Source organism: Buteo buteo, chromosome 3 (genome assembly GCF_964188355.1).
Source record: "Buteo buteo chromosome 3, bButBut1.hap1.1, whole genome shotgun sequence".
Lineage (NCBI taxonomy): Eukaryota > Metazoa > Chordata > Aves > Accipitriformes > Accipitridae > Buteo > Buteo buteo.
This window is the reverse complement of record NC_134173.1, coordinates 63,629,380-63,645,786: the sequence shown is the minus strand read 5'-3', so window position 1 is coordinate 63,645,786 and position 16,407 is coordinate 63,629,380. Positions and strand designations below refer to the sequence as shown.

General features: G+C 42.7%; 1 protein-coding gene across 1 annotated transcript in view; it reads left to right on the top strand.

Annotated features, from left to right (window-relative positions):
- The window catches only part of SAMD12 (sterile alpha motif domain containing 12), a 179,667-nt gene extending 164,707 nt beyond the window's left edge, over positions 1–14,960 (top strand). The window contains exon 5 of the mRNA XM_075023851.1: positions 5,636–14,960. Within this exon, the coding sequence (XP_074879952.1) occupies positions 5,636–5,658 (23 nt within the window). The 3' untranslated portion in view covers positions 5,659–14,960. The remainder of the gene's footprint in view (positions 1–5,635) is intronic.
- Positions 14,961–16,407: the final 1,447 nt, after the last annotated feature.

The window sequence follows — 16,407 nt, the reverse complement described above, 5'->3', positions numbered from 1 at the left end:
TTTGAGAGCAAGGCTGGAGTGTGAGCTCAAGCCTTTTAGAGAGTTCTCCACCATGAACTCTCATTTTTGAAGGAAGGGGCAAGGAACTGAAATTCCTGCATAAATCATCTGTACACAGAATCAATGTGTGTCCTCATTTTGTTTAACCTAGTAAAGTTGCTGAGAGATTTGCTTTGGTAGGGAAGCTGGAGTTGTGCGTGACTCATGAAGAGACTCTCGGCTAATCTTACTATTTGAGAGCATTGAATAGCTTAGTGAAACACATTTTGGACAACTACATTTTCAACCCATTCTGTGTGAACCAACTGTGTTCCACAGAGCAGCTGCGATAACCTCTGACTAATTGGCTTTTCAGAAGGTTACCTGCTGAGAGCATCTGCCATGACATCCATTCCCCCAGAAATGTTTCATCTCAGAATTGCCTGATGCAGGCTGTAGAGCCTAGCATTACAGGCAAGAAGTGAGTTTTCTCTTGAGTCAGAATATGGGGGAAAGGATTTGCCTGACCTTGTTCAATGCTCAGCATCTGTCTTGAAGCACTGAGCGTTCTGTCTAAACTGCCTTTTGAAGGCCACCCTGTAAGCCTTCCTCGAGATGAGATTTGCTGTTGATCCAGACAGCAAATCTGTGAGCGAGCCAGGATCCCGCATACCCACGTACTCGTGATGGCTTATTAGGGCTTTCATACCGCATCAGGCAGCGTCACGCACAGTGCCGTGCCCGAGCAGGCTGTGCGCAAGCTGTATGCCAGCTGCCACCTCAAAGCCCTTTTGTGGACCTGGAACCACTCGGAGTGAGCAGTATAGCAATACATAAATAACGCCAAGGAGTTTATTGCATGTAAAGTCGTTCTCTTCCATAGATCCCATATGGGAATATTTATTCAGCAGTGTATTTATGATGATGGTATCAACAGATATTAAAACTATATCCAGGAGGATTAAGAGTACCTGGTTATGGGATAAAGACTCTGCTCCTGGAGTTTTGTGGTGATACATCAATGTCCCTGATCAGTTGAACAAAAAATGTCTTGTTTCATGGCTGGGTTTCATAGTTAGGACATATTTGTCATGAATTGTATCCTAAAAAAAGTAGGGGTGAAGAGAAAGTAACATTTATTTTTAATTCCATGTATTTTCAGCTTGTATAATTATTTTCTATGGCCTTATTAGCAAATATTGAATGCTTGGGATTAGGATTACTGTGTTTGACGCTCTAGATGTTGTGCTCATAGATCCACCTTTTCTTTCAAGCTACTCCAAAACTAAAATCTTGTTTTCCTGCTTGGCAAGCAAATTAAAAAATCAGAAGCAAGAAGAGACTTCCTTCCTTTCCCCCTCAGTATTTTTCTACCATATTGACACTGTGTTTGACAGACAACATTAAATAACCTTCAGGACTGTATCAGCTACCAGGTCTTGGTAATGAGGAGAAAATCAGGCAAGCCAGACCAATACATGACTGGGTGGGAAGCAAAACAAAATTGGCAGTCTTATCAAAAACCATCCACATCTCTGTTTTCTCTCTCGGCTGCTGGGTGCTGCATTCAGTCCATTGATTAATGTATCACTGCTTAACACAGGCTGCTAGGCTGTGACACTTGCAGCAAGGCAGCTTGCTGTCCTTGTGCAGCCCGGAGGCTTGACTTGCTGCTTGTAGAAGCCGGGGCTGCTCCGACGAGAGGAGGTGGCTGGGAAGTGGACGGAGCAGGCTGGCAAGCATTGCTTCGCCACCTCCTTCATGCTGGCTCCAGCTAGCTACAAGTGTGCAAATGTTTGAGGTAACCTTGGATTTCTGGCACTGTTGACTCTGCTTATCAGCAACCTGTTAGGTAATAAGGATGTGCGGCAATAGCTGCATTTACCTAGAGGTTAGAAGAACTGGTGCTGTTCTCCACCCAGAACAGTAATGAAATGGTTTTGTGATAGAGTGAAACCAAACTCTGGTACAACTTCAGTCTCCTCTGACCTGGGGCAAATGGTTCCTGTCCCTGCCAAGGCTGTCCTGCTGCAGCATTTCCTAGCCCCTGCTTGCTAATCCTCCTTCCTCCTTCCACCATGGTGACTGACCAGGATCAGCAGCTCCCCAAGTAGATATTTTGTTTTTACATTAACTTCCATGAGCCTCATGGAGACACCTCATGCTGTCACGCCTCAGTGGTAATAATTCAATGCACAGTAAAGAAAAAGGTAAATCTACAAATGGGCTGCCAGCCATTTCCTTTTGTCAGTGTACAAAATTCTTTGAAGCTAGTAATATCTCTAATCAGTAAGTAGCAAGATGCAACAAGTCTACAATAATGTACAGAGTATTATAATGTCTCTAGTGACATGAGTAGCATGAAGTGAGATGCCTGTGGCCTTTCTGACAGAGGAAAAATACTAGTAAATGTAGCTGAATGCAGTTTTTCACCAGACTCCAAGGAATAGTTGGTATATGGATGGTGGAAATAGGTATTTTTTATAATAATCCCATGTTTGAAATGTCCTGACCTTAGAAATATAGTATAAAATTAGTTCCAGGAGAAGAAACCTAGCAAAGATAATAGACACTTGTTTTCTTTATCAGAGTCCCTCAAGTACGAAAACGTGACAAATAGGTAATACTGCTACATTGAGCTGAATTAACATGTGTTTAAAATGAATGAAAAATATGTCCCTTTCCCAGTTAGAAAAAAATCACGCAGTACAGGTACTCAAAAAATGAAATACATCTCTGGCTTTGAAATTGTTGTTGTCTTTCTACAGCAGCTTCTTGAAAATGTCATGTGAGATTAGATCTGTATGCCGTTGTGTTGGTAAGCGTACGAACCCCCTGCGAAGGGCGGTCTTCATTCCAAGAGCTTACAGTCTCAGGCAAGGTTTTCAAAGAAAACTGCTCATTCGTGATACCTTTTAAAAAAGATCTTGCTTTCAGAAAGCGCTGGGTACATACTGTTAGAAAACCAGGGTCCTTAGAGGAGTCTCCAGCTGGGCACCAAACATTATATAGGTAATGAGGAAGAATAAGTGCTTCTAAAGCCCTGTCCTCAAAAGACAAAGCGAGAAGAAATAGGCTAGATGACCACTAAATCCTCCGTTTGCTTGCTTTAAATGCAGAGCTCAACAGAATTACTACTATTCCCTTGGTCAGTGCCACCGGTTGTATCCAGACTGGTTCTGCTAGGTGTCCTGCATGGCTTGAAGTGGTTGTGCTCCCTCTGCAGTGTGGACGGAGCTCACGCTGGGATCAGTCCCCATTTCTTCTCATTCACAGGTTTCTGTCTGAAGGGCCAGCTGGCTCATTTCAAACTTAAGCACAAGTACAAGCCAATGGCTGAGACAATGTGGATGATTGGGGAATTTCAGCACGAGTACAATCCTGAGGCCTGACCTGATATAATGAGCCGTTTACTATTTTAGCCCTGCAATTCTGTGACTAGGCAAGGTATTTTCCATTGCTTGGGAGAGCTTTTCAATTTTTCCCTTCTTTGCAGCAGATGAGCTATTTAACCTCAAAAAAAAGTCTTGTTTCTCCTTTGTGAGACAGGCCCATCTCTGTTGATGCTACACAGAGGGGAGATATCCTCCTGTTCACCTGGAATCAAACACTTCCAATGTGAGGTACCAGTTTGCCTCTCTCCAAGTTTAAAAACTCCCCCTTCTATTTCCCCTTTATCTATCTTCAAATCTGCTTAATGTCACCATTGCTTTCTTTTCTGTCCTGGGCGATGTGGTCAGTTATCTGTCTAGAAGGCTCAGAACCTTCCCATATCTTCTTCCGTGGAATAAAACAGTTGCTGAATCCCAAACGTGCATCTTTCTCAGGCCGCTACTGACGCGGGTATCTCATGTAGTAGATGACAGTAGGTGGTGGTGGGATCATCGCACTAGAGAACCTTGAGAATAAAAGCAAGGCAGCTGTAAAAACAGAAGTCAAAAGTAGCACCGTAATCAGGTGAATATGCCCACATAAGGAAGGAAATAGCTAAGAAGACTGTTTTTTATTGGTCCTCAATTTCATAGAACATATTTACACTGAAGGGTAAAGTGCTCATGGCAGGGTGTGGGGTTTTTTGAATCTTACTCAGCATTCTTCCAGCAACTATTGATTTAATATCCCATCCTTTCCCTGTTCCATCAGACCTTCATGTCCATCCCTACAAGAGTTTGGGGTTGGGAGAGGCAAATATGGGCAAACTGGCAGCTTGGCAGAGCCAGTCAGTCTGCACCCCACAGAGAAGAGCCCATCGGGCATGATTTTGAAGGGGTGAGAAGCAGAAATGCACTGCCAGCCTGAGTTTCAGCTGACATGAATGCTGCCTTGGCAGCAGTATCCCATGAGCTTCACAGTTGGAATCCGGCCCAAAAGACCCAACGATCCAGCTCTTCCCACATATACAGACATGTACATTCATGCAAGAAGCAGGATATCAGCTGGCAAGGGTGCAAAGCCCACCTCAGGAGTCCCATCCCAGCGCTGCCCTGGTCAGAGATCTGGTCGGTAAAACTGGTGGTATGTGAGGGCTCTGTGATAAACAAAGCTGTGTCCAAACACGTTGAAATAGCACAGTGAACTTGCCTCTGCACAGCTCCTTGGCTCCAGAGGCTAGTGTAAGCCTGTGATGGCTTTACATGCGTTTTCTTGGCTACATACTGAATAAATGACTCAATCCGCTTCAGTGTGAGCAGTCCTGCACAGGCACTCATCTCCTGTTCAGAAAGGCAGAACAGGGAGCACAAATCCCCATCAGAAAATGTATAATCATAATTTAGGTTGGGAGAGACGTCTGGAGATTGTCCCACTCAACTGTGCTCAAAGCAGGGCCAAGTTAGGTTGTTCAGGGCCTTTTCTGGTTGAGTTGCGGATATCTCTGTAGGTGGAGATCACATACCTGGTCAGGTAACTTGTTCCAAAATTTGACCACCCTCACTAGGAAGAATTTTTTTCCTCGTATGTAACTGGAATCTCTCTTGTTGCATCTTGTGTCCATTATGTCTTGTCCTTCTGCAGTGCATCTCAAAGAAAAGTTTGGGTGTAGGGGAGGAGAAGTTAAGTTACAAGTAACCTGCACATATTCCTCCTTTATGGTGTGATGACCTTACAGCTTTGCAAGGGCTTTCAGGAAAGGAATAGCAGCCACCAAAATTGAGTGTGCTTTACTGCTTTTAGCAGGGAAAGAGAAACTCTCTGCAACCCCCTAATTATCTTATGGGGTCTGAAGCAGGGAAGGAAGTGGGTGAGCTCTTCTCACATCTCCTACACAGCAATGGCCAACTCTCATCATCCTGGCCAGCCCAACCAAACAGAAGAGCCTGCTCTCTGGTACACAGACTAGAAGAAGAGTAAGCAGTACTTTCACGTGATGCAATAAAATTCAAGTAGGATTTGTTAAATCATACAAATGATTGTTGGTCTGTGCTTTATATTTATCTAAGGAATTAATTAAGCACTGAGTTTTTTGGTTGATGAGTAAAGCTGATTAAAAAAGCACCAGGGTCACAATATATATTCTAGGAGTAGTTTGTCTTTACAGCAGAATTACTTTACTCAGCTCAAACCTGACTTTTTTTATTTTAGTTGAAATACATGGTAATTCCTTTGCTGTGTTCTATACTCACTGTCTGGTTTTGGCTTTCTGTTTTGTTTCTTACAGCCCCAGCAGAGAGCTCTCCATAAACATTTCCAGCCTCTAAAGCTGCTGTCCTGCCACTTGATATTAAAGTGAACTTTCCTTCATGAAAAAAACATAATAAATGGCACTGCCAGAAGGTGACCATGGAGGATTGAAGACAAACTTGGAAGTAAAATCAGCCCACTCAAGATGATGCATTCTGGGAAGAGCTGGTTTGCTGTGGAGTAAAAATGTGGTGCATAATATCCAGTGCTAATTTGTTGAAAATGGTCATTGACAGACCTTTAGCTGGAAAATTTCTTCCAGTTTTCATCACTGTGCATAACTTTTGAGTTCCCTTTAGGGGACTGTCTATGCCCTTCACTAGAAGTCCTGTTTTAGCATGGCAACTACTGGATTCTTTTATTATGTATGCAGATGGCATGATGTTTTAGGAAAAACTTACAGCAATTCTCCAATCTCAGTGGATATGTTCACAATATTAAACCCCGATAGGAATGTAAACGTCTTGTATATGTTAGTTTTGCAGTCTAATGGTATTCTGTTAAACAATATCAGCACTTCATATGTGCTTTCTGCACAGAACTAGCACAGTCCATATATATATAATGGTCTTTTTTTAAAATACTGAGGATACGTTTCAGTATTTGTGCTGAGACTGCATCCAAACTGAACTCCACTACTAGCATACCTTCACCGATTCACAGTAGATTGTGTAGATAGATTTGCACGTGGCAGAGGTGTGACTTCTTTTATCGAGACTTAGGGAACAGCTGTCACAGAGGTAGCCAAGAACAGGACAGGTTGAATGAGCTGTAGGACACTGTGTCTGCTCTCCCTCTCATCCACCAAATATCAAAGGTTCTTGTTTGTAGTGTGCCAATGTGTTTTCTTACTCAGCGAGGGAGCAGCAAGGGAGAGAGCCTTTGTCAGAGATGTGTGTGACCCTGGGTTTGGTCTACAATAAAACCAGAATAAACTGGAAGAATTCAGGTTCTTTATGCTGGCCACCATTTATGTTTTGGGCAGGGCTGGGGAATTGTAGTCCAAACCAAACTCTCTGAACAAGGTAAAGTGTAAGACTATACTTCTAAGGAGCAAGACACTCCCTTTGGAGAGGGCAGACTTCTTCATTAACTTTTTCCACTTTCTATCCAAAACAGTATTTTGGTAGGAACTGGGAATAAGCAAATGGTTCCAATAAGCCTTTCAATATACTGTAGCAGGCTCAAGACTGTTGCATTCAATCTGAACGTTGTTTTTTGTTCAGTCTCTGAATGGCTGGCCTCATCACTGGTTGTATCACAGCTGGCTGTGGTACTGTTTCTTCCATGGGGACTCAGCAGAATTAGTGTCTGTCCCTCACATCAGGACCTTCTTGATACACTCTTTATAATGAACTGATGCCATCAACATGCTGAGGGGACTTACCTGTCTGTTCCTTCTTTCTTTAAAATCAAAGGTAGCTTTTTTGTGCATTTAAAGACCATCACTCTCTCCAGCCTGATAGACAGGTACTATAGAGTCGCTGTTAGCATGTATGCCAAACTGTGGGTGAGACACCATACTGGTGTGAAGATGCAGCGATGGAGAGAACGTGCAGCTACATCAAGTCAAAGGGACCTTTTTAGAGGAAGCTCCTGTGTTATAATTCTTAAAAACTATTTTACAGTTCATTGCTAGAGAATGGAAGGTCAATGACTGAGGGTGCCCGTACAACAAATGGATAAATGTCTTCAGGGCTTAATTTTTTTCAGATGGGTATGGGCTTAGGTTTCAGCTCTCCACCCATCTCAGATTCAGCATGTTGGATACTTCTGCAGTATTCAGTCCAAAAGCAAATTACTTCTTTTACTGATGACCAAGATTTTCAGAAGTCACTAGTGATTTCTAATGGTTTGGGTCTTTCCATGGGTTCTCAAATGGAGCTCCCAAGAATTACAAAGCAGTAAGCTTCTACATTCTCTTTCTGAAAATCTTGGTCCTTAATTTTAAATTAATTGGTGTAAAAATTCTCCTTAAGACATAAGAATCTTTGCCAACGGCAACATTTGCACTTTTTAGAGCTTTTCATAGGGTTACAGGTTGGAATCTGATACCAAGAGACCCGGCCGTGTGCATGGCACAGGTCCACTGTAAGCTTCAGCAAATTTTACAGCTCTTTCTGCTACAGGTTTTAAAAACGCGCTCTGGCAACTGACATCAATTTCATGTTGGTATAGCAATTAAAAAAAACCACTTTGATGTAAGTTGTTTTAAAAAGAAGGAGAATGCTGTACTTCTACAGTAGGAGTTCTCTTATTTTACTACCCAGTGAAAATATCTGGAATAATTTGAATGATAAAAGAAGAGTTTATCAGAGAGTGTTATCTTAAAAGGGTGTATGAGTTGAGTTAGGCAGAGAGCCACTAGAAGCATTTTTTGTATCAATGTTAGTTTTGAACATCTTCCAGTATATGGGCATGAATTTAGATGTGTGCACTTCTCCTGTTAAAACAGTTTGTTTTAAAAGCTTCCCAGGATTTTAGCTATGGTGACCTAGAAAAGCAGTGTTATAGGCCCTGAGAAATGTGAAAATCAAGTCCAGACCCTTGCGTAGCCAGACTCAATGAGAAGTCTGCTGTAGGTGCCTATCGGACAAATCTCCTTTGAAGCTGGTGTAGGTCTCCATCCTGCAGCCAGCCTGTGCATGTGGATAACTGCAAGCATAGTTCCCCCGAGCCCCGTGACACTTCTCACGTGTGTAACTGTCTGCCAGAGCCATAAGGAAATAACTGTACTTTTTGGCTTGTACTTAACTATTCATTGTGTTTGGATTTTTTAATCACTGTTATTCTCCCAAAGTAGGCCATGCTTCCTCAGGGATATTTATGAAATTGTTCGACATCTCCTGAACAACTATCTGGATCCCAGCGTATTCTTCTGAAAACTTTTTAATATAAATAAACATATGGGAGAGATTTTTGTTATTATGAATGGGGGCAGGTACTGTGTTCTCGGAAAGGCTATTGAGTGCAGACAATCAACTCTATTGCATTTTTTATGCCGAACACCTTATTAATAGCAGACACATCCGCTTTTGCCTGGGTCACAGGAACAGTTCAGGGGAAAGAATGCTTTATCTCTAGTCAATAAATCATTTATGTCGAGAGCGCCAAAGACCAAGTCAACATGAAAGGGAACGAATAAGTTATTCTGGCAAAGGAAGTGAATTTAAATACGCTCAGAGCCATTAGTTCGGTGCAAAGGAGTGGGAGACTAATGCTATTTTCATAAAACAGCAATTATCGGCCCTGCGGAGATAGATAAATTCGCAAAGGCCAGTGCTGCCGTTACATTGATCACTAGTTATTATCTCTGAAACAAACCAATATTGCCATCAGGACACTGTTCCCCGGGTGCAGACCTGCAGCCTTCCTCCCGTGCCCGGTGCCTCTCCCTGTCACTGCGCTCGCCTGGTTTCTTTGTGTTGAGAAAGGGTGCAGCGTCAGACCCCGCTAAGAAACGCTGACAGAGACTCAGCCATCCCAAGTGCTTCAAACCGCGACAAGTCCTGCACTAGAAACCTGAAGGAATTGCTTGCCCCAGAAAGCACACTGCGGCTGAAAAGCATCCTTTGCACTGTTTTGTTCCTTTTTTTCATCTGCGTGGCTTTCTGTGCCTGAACACCCACCATTTATTCTGTTAAGGGAAATGCAGCCTTCCAGGAGCAGAGTTTGAAAAAGCCACGAGCTCCTTGGTTTTGCCCGCCCAGCTGCATGGCGATGCTCTACCAATGGGTTCATCCCTCCCTGTCTGTTCCTTAGGGCAAGAGTTGTCACTCGACAGCAGCTGCAATGTGGTTGAGGAAATCAAACCATTAAAAATGACAAAATTCTGGTTTTGTTTTGCCCTGAATTTTCGGAAGGCCTGAGGCCAGACCCCCGGCAGACTTACATTGGCGCTACTCCATCAAAGTCTCTGGAGATGTGTTGATTAGTGCCAGCCGTGGAGCCAGGCCTGGGGTGTTTTTCTTGTCATCGCTAAAACTAAACTAACCTCCCTCCACCCGCCACAAAGCCACAAGATCTCAGTTATTCAAAATTGTCTCAGGCAAGCAAAATAAAACCCTGCGTCTTTCACATGGGTCCCCTTTTAACAATTAATATCTCTGCCATCAGTCTCCTTGAACAGCCTCACTGCAGGACTGTGCGGCAATTGACCCTGGTATATATAGACTGTGGTCAATAAGATTTTAATTTAAACAGAAATGATTCTCTGGTATAATTAAAATTGATGGGTGAGGGGGAAAGTACTACCAGCATTACCTGCGACCTCCTATAGTAAAATTCAGGAGAGTTATCTGGAGTGCAAAAAACCCCACCAACATAACATATGGGTGATTAGGCAGGCTCATGAGGATAAATCAGCAAGTAAGAAAAGTAGATGTTTAATGAGGGAAGCCAAAAAATTTATGGGAAGTCAGTGGCCAATAGCTTAGGGCTGGTTAGACCAAAAGCTTTACATATATCCTAATAAATACTGTCATAGCAAAGCTAAGTCTGATGTTAGACTGGCACAGCACAGTGATTACTCACAGTACATGCAAAAACCAACAAATATTCTTGTTTTGTATTTGAAAGCAGTAGAAGGAGGGAGTCAGATTGCACATTAAAATGTAATTCCTCCTACTCCATCAGTAATTACGGGTAATATTAAGCAGCAACTATCCAAACATATTTTTAAATTTGTAGAACTATTAACTGAATCCAAAAGCGAAGGAAAACTTGCCTAGGACCCTTCAGAACTAAAAAGCATAAAAGAAGCTTTGAATGACACCAAAAGCCCAATAATTCAAAAGAAGGAGTGATTTGACCCAGAAAACTATAGGCTCATTAGCTTCCTATCAGTCTTAGGCAAGATCATGGAAGGGTTGATATGGCACAATCGTTAAAGCAATTAAAAATTGATAAAACCCTCCAAATGATTTTAATAGAAATGTATCTTGCCAAATAAACTTGCTATCATTTTTTGCGATATCAAAGGCTTGTTGATAAAAGAAACTCTGCTGGTATACTATACTTAGCTTCCTGTAGATCATTTGATTCTGATAAAGAACAAAATAGCACAATGCAAAATCAATATTGCCCATATTAAGTGGATTAAAACTGATTACAGGCTAGATCACAAAAAATAGCTGTAAATATGAAATTATCATCAGTGAGACTATTTCTAATGAGCTCCTCCCAAGGTATGCTCTATTTTCAATATTCCTCCCAGGGAAAGGGAAAATTACTGTTGGCAACAGCGAGAGATGACAAAAGCAGGGGCGCGGTAAATAATGATAGAGAGCAGGTCAGTGGTAGAGGGTAACCTGGAGGACGACAAAGTCAGAAATCCAGGAGGGACTGCAGCAAGTCCAACTTGGAGGCATGGGGAGTACGTCTGGAATAATGTAGCGGCTGTGAAGGTGTGATAAATAATCCGTTCAATATCAGAGATGCTCTTGCCAGGTGGAATGTAGGACCTGGCAATAGGGATGCTGTTCCAGTTTGTGTGGTTACTGCCTGTCTTTCAAAAAAGGTTATTGACAACTTGGAAAGATTATTTTCAATAGCTCCCAGTGTCATTCAAGGGCAGGAAAACAGGTCTTATTATAGTGTCAGGCTAATGAAGCTCAAGCTATTAATTTATCAGAGGCAATTTGAAGAGGTGACTTGATCTCCGTCTGCAATCACAGTCTTCTACCTGGGCAGGGAAGTGCTGTCTGAAGGCAGGTAGCTCTTTTATTTAGAAGAAAAGGGAATGATGTGCTCTACTGGTTGGAAACTGATTTCAGGCTAGAAATTAAGTGCAAGTGCTCGACAGGGAGGATAATTACCTGTGGAGACAACTTACTTAGTCACCTGGCATGTTCTCCATCACATAAAGTCTTTAAATGTATGCAGAGTATTTTTCTGAGTCAATAAGCTCTACCTCAAACTGAAATCCAGGCTTGGTGCGGCAATTACTGGATGAGGTTATTAGGTGTGTGTTACGCAAGGATTAGACTAGATCATCAGATGTAAACCTCTGAATTAAAAGTATCTTAAAGCTTCCAGTATTACAGGAAAGCAGGGCAACCTATATCCATTTTTTTCACACAAAATGGTCGTAATTGAAACAGCTTGTATGAACAGAGCTGTGCTTGCTAGCATTTGGTATGAGCGTCGGTAGGTCTGCTCACAGCTGTAAGGTTCTTCTGTGCATAATTAAAGGAAGAGAACTGGAGAAGAAAGGACAACAAAACCCCTTGGACATACAGAGAAAGTTGTTTTTTATTAATAACAACCCAGGACAAAATGCTGCACTCAAATGATGGGGCCAAGTGGATGTGTAGTCTCAGCAAGGAATAACTGTGGGTTTGCCTCTTAAATAAGGAGGTAGCATCTTGCTGGCAAGAAACAGATTTTCCTGCCTTCAAGAGCCACGAAGAAGCACCTGTGCTGATTGAGAGTTATATTGTATCGCTGTGCAGCTGAACGCAGGACACCAGTTCCTTGCTTCAAAGACAGCAAACTGTTCTGCTGTGGTGACGAGCCCCATCGGAGCTGGTTAATAAAGCCCTAGAAGTGAAATGACTTCAGTGGGACTACCCAGAGTAATGAGAGCTGCTCCCAGCAGTGGGTTTTTGTGAGATTGGGCCCCGTTACCGTTGGCTGGTTTGAGTGTTGTATCTTAGAAATAAGCAAAGGAGTGCTCAGTGTCTGATTCAGGTCTCCCAAAACCGTTCTTGATAGGTGCAAGGCAAGAGTGAACCATCAGAGCCACCTTCTACCGGGCTTCATCAGACAGTGGGGAACAGCACAAACTAGGATGTATGGTTTAAAGAGTAAACAGTTCACGCAAACATGAGAAACTATAAAAGCAATACTTAGTGCAGATTGGTATTGAATCAACATCAAGAAGCTGAAACAAGAAGGGAGCTAGCTACAGCCATAGTGAAGAAGATAAAGATCTTTGGGGATTGTTGCTCTAATCCAGTGTGAAATCCTAAGAAAATGAGTTTGGTTTAGATTTATTGTTTAAAGAACATTGGTACCTGCTTGCTGCCTATCAAATAAATTCTGCGGAGTCACTGGCTTCGGTGCGTGATGGCTTATGGGTGTCCTCAGGCTGCTGAGACACCTTGCAGCTCTGGAGCAGAGTGGTCCTTAACAGGCACGTCTGGGGTCAGATTGGACAGAGAAGAAGCTGATCTTGCAGATGACTGTATAATGTCTGCCTCTGTCATAAAAGGAGGATTGCCAGCATTATTAAAACACAGCCAGGCTTAGTCCAAGAATGAAATGAAAAGCTCCTTTCCGATTTTAATTCCAAATACATCTAAATACTCTTTCAGGAAAAAAAATCCTCTGTAGCTGTTGTTACATCTCTAATCATGTTACTTCTATTAAGCACTTCCCTTGAATTCATCTATTTAATATCATAAGTCACCAAATTAAATAGCGATACACAGGGTTTTTTTAAAGCAGGGAGATCAATATTGCAGCAAAACTGCATGTGAGCAATAAGAAGCTGTGCAGAGGAGAAAAAAAACCCACAGTCTGCCCCATCAGATGCTTAGGGGACTTGGTTGGTTGGTTGGTTTTGTTTATTGAGACCATGGTTTTACATCTAGACAGAGGTTTTCCCTGCTGAGCCAGGTTCTGGTCTCAAGACCAGTCCAGATAAAGAAATATTTGGAGTCCTCTTACCTCTTCAACTGCATCCCTTGTATGCAAGAGGCTCCTTCTCTGCTTATCTTCTGAGAAAGGTAGAAAAGAGATTAAGTGGCAATAAAGAAAGCACAGAGGGACATGAGCTTCCAGCCTATGCAAAGCATCTCAGCTTGAGACCCAGATCTCAGACTTCTGCCGCTGAGTCCAACACCACTGACCGAGGAGAGGAATGGGGCCGTGCTGGGCTAACCCGCAAGCAAAGCCCGGTGTCCTGTGCTGTGCTGAGTGCTCTCTTGAAGCCGTTGCAGGAGACACATTACCTTGCAGAATCTGCTCCCATGTTTCAGGGCGTCAGCTGAGGTTGCTGCTGTCTGCTGGGCTTTCCCTAAAATGCAGATGAACTGCACAGGGCAATGCTCTGGCAGTGGGAACAACCAGCATTTCCCCAAAGAGGCTGCGTGCTCTGAAGAGAAGACTTCTTTGCTTTGCACTAAGCTGCTGGGATACTCTTGGCGAGCCTAAGAGGCATACCTTTAACTTTCTCACAGTTATTGTAGAATCTGAAAGTGGCAGGGACGTGGCTTGGAACGTGCTGGGCTTTGTTTTCAGGTTCTCATAGGGACTGTAGCTATCTGGACCTGCCTCACAATTATTATTTCTTTTTTGCAAGTCAGGGTAAGATGGGAGTAACGCCTGCCCGGCTCTGCGCAGCATAAACAAGCAAAGGGGGCTCTAAATTTGGGCTCCTCTATTTTGGGGAGTTGAATTTGAGGGTGATTGAACCTGACTTTGGGGAGAGCAGGTAACTAACAGCTGGAATTGTTTCCAAAGGTGCCCCCAACTCAGTAGCCGATGGACAGAATCAGATGCCAGGCTGCGCTTGTGCGTTGGCACCGGCAGCTGATGATGGACACGAGCTGCAGGGAGCGAGAGGGAGGCTGGGATCAAGGTCCTGGGAAATCGGTGGGCTGGTGCAGGAGAGCTGGATGCAGAAAGGCTGAGTGCAAGCTCACGGCCGTGCTGTGCGGTCAACACGGTCTCTTGGAGGCGGCAAGTTGTGTCTGGTCCAGCTGCCTTTGGAGTCAGTTCTGCTTTACATGCACTAAGGAAACACTCTTAAGTCAGTGATCTCCTTTTAATGTTAACTTGGTTGGAAATCTGGGAAAATGCCAGCACTCTAATGGTTAAAAAGCAATGAACAGACTGTTATTCCGACTCTGTCTATGGCTGAACTTTTTAAAGAAGGAGCCAAATGAGGTGGCATAAGACAAAAGTGTGCCTTTTTGTTTGACGTACACTGCATTTCCCCAGGCATCCAAGGTGTTCATTTGTACAGCAGTGCTTTTTGCCCAAAACAGAAGTTATCATGCAGTCTGATTTTTAGTATATGAAGTGGCCATCACTGTTAATTCCACCCTACAGTTTTTATATTTACTCTTTAATTCCTTCTGTTTTCAAAAATCAACAAAAAAAAAAACCCGGGTGGGAGGGAGGAATTCTTTTAAACAATGGAATTAAAATCAGTATCAAATTTTTGGTATCTTTGGGCATGATCTCTGGAAGCTTTGGATATCTGCTTTATCATTTTGTATATTTGACAATTTTGTACTCTGCATTGTTTGACTTCATTTGTGCATGGCGATGTATTAAAACATGGAATTTTTATTATACAGTAAAAGTATTTTGTTTGATTTAAACAAGGAAAGGGCTTGATTCACTGCATGAACAGGAGGGGGAAAAAAACCCCAGAGGTTTTTGCCAGCAACTGCTCTCACCTGACACTCTGACCGGTCTCATTTGGGGGGTTTCCAGCACCTGAAGGTGGGCAAAGTTTTCGCCTGCCCACACACCTCCTTCCCCAGCTGTAGTACTTCGGGTCTGTGCAGTGGTTTGCTGTACAGGGTACAGGTGCTACGTAAATGCAACACATTCACAGATGTAACGGGAGGTGTTAACTGAGCAAAGGGCTCTGTTCGGCTCGGCAGGGTTTGGGTGTAAATCCAGACCAACTCCGCTGACTTCGCTTGATTTACTCCGGATTTAGTGCAGCGCAACTGCCAAGCAGACAGTGCACACTACAAGGACGAATTCTGCTTTCATTGCCTTTATTTCTCAAGACTTAGGGGATGCCCTTATAAGCAGTGAAGCATCCTCTAAGGGGACCAAACCACAAAAGGAGCAGGTAGTAGACTGTTTATGGTGCATGGCATTTCACTCCCATCCCACCCCCCATTTGTTCTCAGCATTTATGGCATGAGAGTAATTTAAAAGTCAGTGGATAAGGTAGTTTTCAGAAAAACTAGTGCTGAAATTCCAGCATGATATTATGCTCTCCCATATATGTGTTTTTATCTTTTCAGCCATAATTCTGAATGTTCTCGCATTTGTAGGGTAGAGACTGATGACATGTTTTGGTCAAACACAAAATACTGGGCTTAATACAAAATAATAGAACAAAATTATATAGTGTGCAGTATAACTGACAAAGTCAAGATAAATTGTCATGTAAAAAAAATCATAAATCATGTTTTTTATTGTAACATCTCGTGATGGGGCTGCAATTTACTAAATTCTGTTTATATCTTAAAAAACTTTCTACTCCATAAAATTTGTCAGTGAGAAGAATATCTTAGCAGGGAAAGGTCCATTTTTGCACAGATCTGTGCACATTACATCTGGGGCTGAAGGAAATTAGATCAACCATACAAGTAAAGGAAACAGTTTCTATGTCACATATCCTTTTCACGATCAGGGTCTCCATAGGGGTTACAGTGGCATCATATTATTACTATTTTGGGTGCTGCACACTAAGATTATTTCCATTATAAACAATATGCCACCTGAATCAGATCTGCTTTATAATGATACAGCAGCTACCATGATAATAAAATACTCCTCCCTGGAGACAGAGAAAATAGCTACTGATGCTGTGGAACAAGGAGTTTCCATGTGTGCTCGTATGGGTATTGCATTATAAATCTCACTGATGGGGTTGCAGTTTGTTCCTCAGAAGTCATCAGTGGAGCAACCGGTTGTGCAATTTGGTTTCTTGGTTGTTTTCCTTCCAGTGACAATTAGTCCTTGATACAGCTTGCATGATCTTACGTTATATCC